General features: G+C 44.1%; 1 protein-coding gene across 2 annotated transcripts in view; it reads left to right on the top strand.

The window, feature by feature from the left end:
- The first annotated feature begins 228 nt into the window (after window positions 1-228).
- Window positions 229-11,505, top strand: part of PTPN21 (protein tyrosine phosphatase non-receptor type 21) — a 71,847-nt gene continuing 60,570 nt past the window's right edge. For both annotated transcript variants that reach the window (XR_004348440.1, XM_032622553.1), the window contains exons 1-2: window positions 229-569; window positions 4,513-4,894. Coding sequence is in view for 1 of the 2 variants with exons in the window: in XM_032622553.1 (XP_032478444.1) it covers window positions 4,715-4,894 (180 nt within the window). In the remaining variant the exon portion in view is untranslated. The remainder of the gene's footprint in view (window positions 570-4,512; window positions 4,895-11,505) is intronic.

The raw sequence follows: 11,505 nt of genomic DNA, 5'->3' as shown, positions 1-11,505 counted from the left end.
TTACATGGCACCGAAATAATATCCCCCTCCTCTCATTTTTATTAAAAGCCTTGCTTTATTTGGAAACTCTTAAAATAAGTGGTCATAGGATTAAAAAAAGCCGCGGCGCGCCCCCTCCCCGGCGGCCGGGCGCAGCTGTCCGCGCCTCCCCCGCCCGCATTCCAACTCTCTGAGGTCACGGGCAGCCACCGCCTCCCCGGATCCGCCCGCCTGGCCCAGGGGGAGGGACGCCCGGCCCCGGCCGCTCCGCTGCTCCGGCCGCGCGTCCTGTGCCCGTCCGCCCGCCTTCCTGCTGCCCCGGCCCGCGGCCGGTTTCTTTGTGCGGCGCTGCCGGCCGGCGTGTCCCTTCTCCGGGCCTCTCCCCTCGCCGCGGCCGCCGCGGGACCCTGCGCGGGGGAATGCTCTGCGGGCCGAGTTCGAGGAGACAGGAAGTGAGGCGTGCGAGCCCCATGAGCGCGCCGCGGCGCGGGCTGGCGTGCGGGCGCGGCTGCGGCGGCCGCGCGGCGGGGCCCCGGGAGGCGGGCCGCTGAACTGGGCGCGCGGCCCCGAGGATGCGGGAGCGGGAGCAGGTGAGGGCGCGGGGCCCGGGCCGGCGGGCGGCGGGCGGGCGGGTGCGGGGCCGAGCGCTGGCGTGTGTCCGCGAGCCGGGACCCCGGAGCGCGTCGGCCGGCCCCGGAGTCCTGGAGGATGGGTCCGAGCTCCCAGATCTAAGGCAGGAGCGTAACAAAGAAAAAAGTCTTCCTTTTCCAGGTTCTCTCTGATCTACTTGAGTAATTTCTAAAGGGGTCTTGAATTTGTATTCTGAACTCCTCGGCTGATCGTAGCGGCTTAATTCTGGATCAGAGTTTTAAACGTTTTAGGCATATCTGTGCCTCTTAGAATATTAAGTGCGAGATTTGCTAGGTAACTTTGGCGAGAAGGCGAGTAGGGAAGGACTGTTTCGTGGTGATGACTTGTTTTGGTTTTGGAGTAAAGATTGTTTACTCTGGAAAAAATAATTCTTGGGTCTGCAAATTCCGACTTGTGATTTCTGCAAATCCTGATTAGATTGGCCGCTCTTGGCATGCCCGTCTTAATTTTCTTTTTTGCTGAGAAAGCCTTATAATAATATGCTCGCAAACACGTTTAAAATACTCCGTGTGCTCCAGGTGACAAGCGCCGTATGCCTAATGGTTGCTGACAGATTTTTTTTTTTTAAGTTTGGGATATGATAGAAATTTTACTCTGAAAGTAGTTGTCTGCTGTTCCTAGCACATTTTATTCTCGAGTTCTACGCATAAATGTTTTGTTCAGGAGAAACATGCGTTTGATTTAATGCTATAGATCTATATATTATTCTAAAAATGTCATATACTCATTTAGTGATTATTTTATTTGAAAGCATCATTAGCAGAATTACGTGTAGTGAGGACTTTAGCAACAAGGCGGGAAACTACAGGATTCAGAATTAAACTGTATTTGAGGAACTTCTGAAAGGTGATGTAAAAACATTAAAATGAATTCACAAATATCTCGGACTGCCTTTTGAAACCTTGAACCGAATTTAATATATACCTGTTTTTTATTTCATAACAAAGTGATTTTGTAGAGAAAATATCTCCTAGTATTTTCCTTCAAGAGCTAATTATGAATTTTCTGTTTACTTTAGTAGTTAGATACGTTAGAATTCCAGATCCAACTACCTTTCAAATTGTTTCATATTATTTTACACCCGAAACAGACATCCCCCCAAAGCATCTTAAATTTCTACTCCTCTATCCAAACATTCATAACTTTATGACATCATTTGGTAGCAAATACTGCACATAACTGAAAATTAAATGCGTCAATTGTTAATTTTGTAAATTATTAAGCAGAACATTATTTTTACACGTCTTAATAAACAAAAAGCAAGCTATTCTTATGGATAGATCTTGGGGAAAAAATGCATCTGATACACACACACACCCTTCAGCTTTTTCAATTACATTATAACATCTACCAAAATAAAAAAGAGAAAACATTGGCTTTTCTTTATCCTTGATGCAGTAAAACATTTCACACTCAGGGACAACTGAAAGTTTTACTCTGTTTGCTTCATCAGAGCTTAAGTTAATGATTAAGTTATATAGTGTAGTACCTACTGCCTACAAGGCATAGTTTTATATAGTGTAGTATCTACTGCCTTCAAGGCAGTGAAGAGAATACCATATTTGAACACCCCCCAATGCAAATTTTCATCTTTCCTCTGTAATTAATCTGTCCTCTTTCCAGTTATCACAATTTCTATGTAAAATTTAAATTCACCATCTAATCACTTGAAAGGGTATTTAGTATATATATGTATATATAATCTTTTAAAATTTATACAAACACTCATAACTTATCAGGCAATTTTCTAGTTGAAAGCTTATTATTTAAAGTTCTCATTTCTTGATTTTTTTTTCTTTCATTTTGCCTCAGCTATCTATTTGGTTTATACCCTGACATAGAAAAGAGCATTGAAAACCCTGACATAGAAAAGAGCAGGTGGAGCCCATGTCTTTTCGTAATATCTATTTTCTATTCCCCCCTTTAGTATGGTGCTTTTACCTTACAAAGGTACACAACAAATGTTAACACAATTCTTTATGTAGTTCTAGTTTTCTTTTTTTCCTCTGGCCTTCTTCCTCTATTCCTGGTTTTTAACTTTTATTTTTCTTACTATCTGGAGATAACCAGAGCTCAAAACCAAAACAAAATCCAAAAAACAAACAGAAAATCGTGGTTGGGTCCTTATTAGAAATACAGCCATGTATGTAATTATAGCATGCTTGTAATCTCCTTAAGAGCAAGGACGGCTTATTAGGACTCGTCTTAGATTTCTCTAAAGGGCCACTACACTGCCTTGTACTCAGAGACGCAATACACTTTTGTGGAATGGAATTATAAAATGTTAAGTTTGGCAAAGCCTAGTGTAATAGTTAAACTATATACTCTAGCTCTGCCACCCCCCAGCCCTGAGTGCCCATCACCTCTGGGGCTGAGACGCAGTAGAAAAAGCAGAAAAGAGCAGAGGACTGGGAATGAGGAATCTGGGATCGGTTCCCAACTCGGCCCGTCCTAGTGTGAGGCTGAGAAAGCCGCTTCTCCCGAGGCCTGGGTTCTGTGTCCGCCAGATGAGAGGGTTGGGGGCTGCCCTTGCCCCTCCGCGCGGTTCCCGGCCCAAGTTCAGGGTAACCAGCCGCGGCCGAGCCTTGCCAAACGATTCATCCTCGGGGGAAGCCTCTGTTCAGAAGATAACGGAGAGTGGGAACCGTCCCGGGATTCTGGAACTATCTGGGATTTTGTCGACTCGTTTAGGGGAACAAAAATCCAGCCAATGTAAAAGTTCCAAGCTGCCGCTCAAGGCCAGTTTGCTTCCGCCCAGGAGGTACCACCAACGGGTGTTGTTTAGAAAGTTTTAAGTCGCGTATTTTGGCGGAGGTCCTGAAGCTCCAAATCGGGATTCAAACGGACCCCACCCAAACCTCTCCCTCGCCTCTGGGGCTCTAGCCGGGTCCTTTAAGTGTTCCCTCCGGCAGCAGCGGGAGCCTGTACTCTCCTAGAGCATCCGTCCGGAAACGCGGTCGCAGGCGGAGGGTTCCGGAGCCTCTGCGGCTGTGGGTTGCTCGGGCAACGCCGCCTGCTTTTCCGTTGGGGGAGGACAAGGGAGGAGCCGGAGCTATCCCTAGTCGTCTTGGCCTCACGGGCTTGTTGAGCAGCGTCCTCCCCGCGTTAACTCGGGAGGGCGTTTAAGGGCCTTTCCCCCCTCCTCTTCTGGGCTGCGGCCCCGCTTAGGTGAAGGCTCACCGCCTCTTTAGGCGTCCCCATCCGGAAAGGGGCCGGGGCCAGGGCCACGCTTTTCAGAACTTCCACGCGTCTGGTGGTAATCCGATAACAAGCATTTGTAGGGTCTTTTATAATTGGTTTATAAATAAATCGATTTAGTGACGTAAATATTTATAAACCAGAGAGTTCTACAAATGCTTGTTAAGTGTTCACCTCGTTTGAACCTCACAGCTGCCATGTGTTACAGGGGATTATTCCATTCGGGTTCAGGGTTAATTTGCCTAATTGGGACTGAGACTTGAACGTGGCTCTTCTGGAGGTTTTTTGCAATTATCTCACTTAAGGACTAAAGAACCCTAACATTTGGAGTATCGGGGAGCCAAAAAGAGTTAACTATGAAAAAACAAAACTTATGTAAAATAGAAGGAGGACCACTAATGCTAGCTGCTAAATTTGGGGTTATAGTAGTGTCAGCCATTATCTCATTTAATCCTGAAGTTAGCCACACGTTGTCACTACTATCTGTGGGATTGAGGGGTGGAATCTGACCCAGGGCGTAACACAGCTCTGATGATAAACTTCCCCACTGCCTCCCAGATCCTGCTAATGCCTTATTTTTCCAGAAGAGAGGGAAAGCTTAGATACAGCTTTATTAATTTTTATTTTTGAAAACAAAGCCCAGATTTGCTATTGCCTATGTAACCGGTGTTCCTCTTTCCGCAGCACTGGCGTGGGTGCTCCCATCACCTGGTCTTTGGAGACTCAGTTGCTTTTTAATGGCGGCAGCAGCTGCTGGGTGAGCAGCCGGAGACTGTACAGTACTCCTCCCTTCAGGACAGGATTGCTTTCTCTCGCCATTACCACCACTGGATTGGTGGCGGTGCTTTTCCCTTTTCACCCCTCCAACTCTTGAAGGGAGAAGAAGATGCCACTGCCATTTGGATTGAAACTAAAACGCACCCGGCGCTACACAGTATCCAGCAAGAGCTGCCTGGTTGCCCGGATCCAGCTGCTCAACAATGAGTTTGTAGAGTTCACGCTGTCCGTGGAGAGCACTGGCCAGGAGAGCCTAGAGGCTGTGGCCCAGAGACTGGAGCTTCGGGAGGTAAGCCCCAGAAAAGGCTGCAGGCTTCTCTGGGCGGGCTTTGTTCCTTACTTCCCAGCTACTATCGTGCACGCTGTCTTCTCAAAGTATGAGCCTGTAAGCCCTTCTCCCCACCAGGAAGGAATAATACAGAGCAAAGAGGTCTTTCCTTGGGTGTGCCCCGTAAGAGAATTACCAATGCCTGAGTTGTGAAAATGTTTATATGTTCCCCCAAAATGTTATCCAGAATGAGATAGGAATGGATTTTGGAATCTGAGTGAAGAAGCCATCTTGGAAATGGATCCTTTCAGCGTCCCCGCCCCACCCCGCCAGCCATCCAGCTGACACTCAGCCAAGTCATTCCCAAATTCCTGACCCACAGAACTGTGAGCAAAATAAAATGGTTGTTTTAAGCCACGATAAAAAAAAAAAGGAATGCATTTTGGATTATCCAAGTAGTTCTGGTCTTCTGGTGTAATGCCACATGGGTCGTCCTGATCTAGTACAGTTTACTGACTTCATTCGTTCATTCAACATTCATTGATTGTTTTGCACAGGCCAAGCCAAAATTCGAGAGACATATTGCCCCGGGTTGAATTCTGGTTTCTTCATCAATTAGTTGTTTAACATTACGTGAGTTATGTGACCTGTCTGAGCTCTGGTTCCTTCATCTGAACCATGGGATAACAGTGGTGCCTGTGGTTGTGATTTAATGTGCATGTAAAGCCATAGTTCTAATAACTATAGTCTGTTACAGTAATCATAGGGAAGTTTGCCCTGGAAAATCCCTAATCCAGTCTGTAGGAAGTTGTGAAGTCCTCAAGTATCCATACAGTGTCTTAAATTCAAAATGCTGTGTAAGGCCTGTGAAGAAAAGAGCTCTAATTAAACCCAGGTCCCTTCAAGTCTTTGGCTGCCTGGTTCTGGGGTAAGAGAAAGATGGAAAAACGGGTTATTTCACTTAAATGCCTATGTTGTAGCCTTGACTGGAAGTCCTGCTAATGGTGTAGTTCATAAAAAGTCAGGAATAGATAAGCTGTGCCCCTGGTGAACATCCATTCATTTGATCAGTCTTTATTACAGACTTATTAAGTGCCAAGCTCATACGTACTAGGAGCTCACCCTACTGTTGATACCAGTAAGAAAGCAGGCGTGATGCATGCGATGATGGGGGAAGTAGAGGGTGCTATATATAGAAGCAGGGAGAGGCAGCAAAGGGGAAGGCTTCCCAGGGCGAGTGATGTCTGAGCTGGGACGTGAAGATGGGGCAGGGTGGGCCTCTCAAGGGCTGGAAAAGACTATGCCAACAAAGGAACTGCACAAGGCTCAAGACACAGGCAAAGGAAAGGTTGTAGAGCAGGGGCTACCTAATGCAGGGTTCTTGTTAAAGGGTTTGGGCTTGTCCTGAAAGTAGTGGGGAAGTTAGTAAAGAGTTTTTAAATAGGCGTGTGGTGTGATTGTTTTTATGAAGCGTGAACCCTTTGGAGAATGACTAGAAAGGAATAGAGTTGCGGTTCAGATGGTAGTCACTTGGGTTTGGATGGGGCTGGAGAGAAGTGAGTGGCATCTGGAGATATTCAGGACCTACCTATCAAGTAATGGGGAGGTACTCGCCAGGATCCAGGTGGATCCTAAGGTTTCCAGTAAATGGTGGGGACTATATAGCTGAGGGAAGACACACAAAAGGAAGAGCAGGTTTGAGGGGAGCTGGGAGAGGTGTGTGGTGAGTTCAGTTTCAGATGTACTGAGTTTGAGGTGCCAACTGGGGACGTTGAGCAGGTAGAGTATGTGCAGGTCTGGAGTGCAGGTGAGAGATCCAGGCTGGAGGAAAGAGATTTGGAGATCCTCAGCCTAGGCCAGTTAACCTGGGAGAGGGTATGAGAGAAGAAGACGATGTAGCATACTCCTTGGGGTTGAACAGAGGGAGAGCCTTAGAAGGAAACTAAAATGGAGCAGCCCAAGGAGAAAGTAAACCAGGAGCGCCGACCTCAGTGACTGGTCCTGCCTACTTGCATCTATTCCATCTTTTTTGCTTCCTTCACCCATTTTTCCTTTTTTCCTATTTTGGTTTCTTTTTCCTGTAATTTCTTCCTCATGCACCAGGTCTGCGTACAACCACTAGAGTCAACTGCTTGAGGAACTGTGGTTAATTTATTTTTGTACCCAAAGTACTACACGTGGAATGGGCTTAATAAATACAGGTTGAACTGAACCCCCAGGCGTTGCTTTGCTTCTCTGTTAGTCAAGAAGCCCAGAGCAGTTGCCATCCCTTGTTTGAGGTTATCAGACTCAGGAACAAGCAGCTTCATACAGCAGTGGGTATATAATGAGATGGATTTTTTTTTTTTTTTTTTTTTTGTGGTACGCGGGCCTCTCACTGTTGTGGTCTCTCCCGTTGCGGAGCACAGGCTCCGGACGCGCAGGCTCAATGGCCATGGCTCACGGGCCCAGCCGCTCAGCAGCATGTAGGATCTTCCCGGACCGGGGCACGAACCCGCGTCCCCTGAATCGGCAGGCGGACCCGCAACCACTGCGCCACCAGGGAAGCCGAGACTGATTTTTAACAGAAGGGAAGAGTGCTCTAAATGGGAACAGGTGTGGTCTCTAGAAAATCTCTTGCCCCTGGACAGGCCGTCCCACTATTTCCAACATTTAAGGACAGTCATGGTTAGAAAGTTTGTATAGCAACCTTTTCAAAGCTCCAGAAGCTCTGCTCTGTAGCATGTAAACAGATGGCTTAGGCACAGGCCTAATCTTGCCCAATGACTGTTTAGAAATCATCTGAGTCAGGGCAACACCTGTTCTTAGTTTGTGTCCATGCATCCCTTAGGAGATTCATACCAAGAGAGAGTGGTATGTTATCTTGCAGTGTTCTCTCGTCAAGAAAACTCAGAATTATAGCATGTAGACTTGGCTGATAAGCTTTGCTACTGCCCAAATTTAAGCTGGGGGGAAAAATCTTTACTTTCCTTGCTTTGTTGAATAACATTTCACTTCTATTATGATAATTATAAGGGCTATACGATAATACCATTGTAATGCTGTACCTGGCAGCTTCAACTGTATGGGTAATATTTTATCGCTTAAGCTGAACGTGTGGTTAAATGAGGCTTGTCAGTCTTCATTGTTTTTTGACTGTGTGAGGTACTTGATAATACATTAAGGAACTACAAACAAAAAGGTTAATATATTTGTATCCAATATAGTTAACTTAGATTGTCAACTTTTTTCAAAACCCACCATATTTGAACTGTGGAAAGTGGCTTTTTAAAATAGGGGGAAAAATGATTGCTGCAGGAAAATATTGCTGGTCATTACAGCACCGTCCTCTCAGAGCTGTTGAAGTTCCTTGCATATCATTCATTGAGTTTCATAACACTTTTTCAAGAGAAGCTATGGGAGTCTTTACAGAATTTAAGGGGAATTAGAAAACTTTCTAATTTGAAAGTATATGTTGGAGAGGGTTGACGGAGGTGGTGAGAGAGGAGTGTATCAGCTGGGCATAACTACTCCCATGGTGCAATGTGTCCTTGAAAGAATATCACAATCTAGAATGAGGTGGTCAGCCTTAAGAACCTGTTTCAGAGAGTAAGACCTGCGTTACCCCAGCTCCTTGAGAATTTGTAAAACCAGGTTGCAAGTTCAGTAATTTACGATGAGATTTGGAACTACCAGGGGCCCCAAGAATGTGTGCCCTCTGGCCAGGCCATGATCTCCCTTCAGGCAGGCCATGTGGAAGCTGGAGCAAACCAGAAATTGCTTGGTGAGCCTGGAATCAGAGAAGGGAAATTGCCCAGAAAACCTTCCATATCTTCATAAGGGGAGTAGTACTGCCTCACGGACCAGACAAGTTCCTCTGTGTATCCTTTCTGGGCTGTGCTAGGGTGGGCACTGCCTCTACTGGCCTCTTGAGAAGGCTGTTTAATAGAGTGGTTAAGACATTTGCCAGTTGGATTAGAAACACCTGGGTTTGGATCCCAGCTGCCACTTACCAGTTGTGTGACATTGGGCACCTTACTTAATTCCCCAAGTCCAATGGTTTTTCATCTGTAAATTGGGGATGATAATAATGTCTATTTGACAGTGGTTGTGAGGATACAATCTTAAATGTGAAACATTTAATAGAGGACCTAGTATTTAGGAAACTCAGTAAGTGTTATTCTTCAGCACTGTTATTGTTATTTGTGACTCCCATTTCCACATTGTGGTGACTGACCTCTTCAAATTAACGCTTTTCTTGCTTTTGTAAATATCTTTGTTTCTTCCTTTTACTAAGAGACGAATACATGCTTGTTTTATAAAATGTTCTTATAGTACAAATAAGTACAGCAGCCACTGGTAATTGCACTTCTTACATTGCTAAACTTAAATTTCTAGTATACCATTGTAATTTAGCAGTCATATTTGAACCTCTATTTTCATGCCAGCTGAAATTAATTTGTACAATGTCACTGCCTCATTGCCCTCAAATAGAGCTTCAGTGAGTTTTTACTTCTCTGATAGGTTTTACTTCACTGTTTCTTCCCTCTTGCCCTCAACCTAACCCCTAGGATTTAAACAAAAAAAAATTTTTTAATGAGATTTTGGATTAAGGTTCATATCTTTAGGGTATGTCTTTTTCAAGAATTCTTTTAAAATATTATATTACATTTGATAATCACATTTTAATCATGCTGTCATGGGTTTTAATTAGATTCATTGCAAAATTTTATTTCTTATATATCTTAATCTTTATCTTAATGTCCTTATTCGGCTTAAATTTACATTTGGTTGGAGTTTTTATTTAAAGTTTTAAAATCTTCAGTTAGGAAACAGGGACATTTAAAAAATCCTCAAACCTTTTGGGAAATTCCCTGACCATCCAGTGGTTAGGACTGGGCGCTTTCACCGCAGTGACCTGGGTTCGATCCCCGGTCGGGGAACTAAGATCCTGTAAGCCATGTGGCGTGGCCAAAAAAATCCTGGAAACCTTTTGAAGGTAACTTTATCGTGCTTCTGCTACACATTATGTGTTAGTTTTATAACTTAAATTTTAGAGGGCAGTTTTCTTTCAGCTATTTCTGAGTGTTTTGTGTAGAGGGGAAGGAGGGTCCTCATTGTTGTCTGCATGTATGGCCTACATACATAACTTTTTCAAATAACAGGTTTGAAATTGAGATTGATCCTAAGCCACCCCTAAGATTACCTCCAAAGCATTTTTTTTTTTTTTTTTTTTTTTTTTGTGATACGCGGGCCTCTCACTGTTGTGGCCTCTCACCATTGTGGCCTCTCCCCTCGCGGAGCACAGGCTCCGGACTCGCAGGCTCAGCGGCCATGGCTCACGGGCCCAGCCGCTCCGTGGCATGTGGGATCTTCCCAGACCGGGGCATGAACCCGTGTCCCCTGCATCGGCAGGCGGACTCTCAACCGCTGCGCCACCATGGAAGCCCCCTCCAAGGCATTTTGATGAATAAGTTGAAAAGTCTAACAAAACTTAGAAGTTCTTACTTTGGCCTCTCATTTTAAAATTATAATTATAGGCTTTGATATTTGGTTACTCTGTTGTGGTTTATCACAGATATTCAGAAAATGTTTTTAAAATTGTATTTGAAGTGTATCACACATATGTCAAGTTTTTATCCTTTGGAATGTAAACTCCATCAGAGCAGGACTGTGGTATCAACAGTGTCTGGAATAGTGCCTTGTACCTCATAGTACATGGTTGCTGAATCAGTGCCTACTTAGTTTAAAAATTAAGGTTCTTGTTTTGAATTTAGACTGATAAGCACAGACTGCAGTTCAGTTAAGTCAGCCTTTATTTGCTGTATGATTTTATTTCCTGGAGAGAGTTGAACATTTACCAACTTTGAACAGAGGTAGAAAAGAACCTTTCTTCGTTAGATTTTATTTCTTTTTCATTTTGGGCCTTCTTCTCAAATACTTAGAAAAAGGGTTTTAGAGACTCTCTGAGGTTAGATTGCTCTATCAGGGGAGTGTCAACTTCTCTGCTGAACTTTGAACAGGTTCTTATGTTTTCTGATGAATGGAGAAATTTTTTGGCTAAGGGATTTGTTGGAATAGAGAGGAATCATGCACTTAATACAAACCATTACTCTCAAGCACAACTTTAGAAAGTGTTCTTGGCCCTCAGAGTGTTTTATTTTAAATCAGTGTCTTAGGTATTCCAAATATCCGCTGACCTATCTTGACTGTTATCTGAGCAGACCTCAAGAATTTCATGCACATTTCCTTCTGTACTAGCTGTTTTCATTTGGACTCTAAAAATAGCTCAAATATGTTTACGGTAAGAGTATAATACTTGCAAACTTTTTAACCTTTGGGCTGAGTAGTTATTCATTCAGGTATGTATGTTATAAAACAGGTAAGATTGACGTATAGACAAGGATCAGTAAATAGTTTAGTTAGATCTATTGGACCATCTGAAGCAAATGTAAATCTTAGATTGGCCTCTCTACCTAGATAAAGAAAGCTTTCCAAAGTCCAAACCTGATTATAAATGAGCAAGGATTTTTCTTGATTTTAGATTTTCTGTTACTTGTCTTACTTGGTCTAGATAATTAATAACTAGTCATACATATAAGTAGAGGGACTATACATATAAACATGGAGATATTATGCATTTTAGAATAAGG

The sequence above is a fragment of the Phocoena sinus genome, chromosome 2, assembly GCF_008692025.1.
Source record: "Phocoena sinus isolate mPhoSin1 chromosome 2, mPhoSin1.pri, whole genome shotgun sequence".
Classification (NCBI taxonomy): Eukaryota; Metazoa; Chordata; class Mammalia; order Artiodactyla; family Phocoenidae; genus Phocoena; species Phocoena sinus.
The sequence above is the reverse complement of the archived record's forward strand: the minus strand, read 5'-3'. Positions and strand labels throughout refer to the sequence as shown.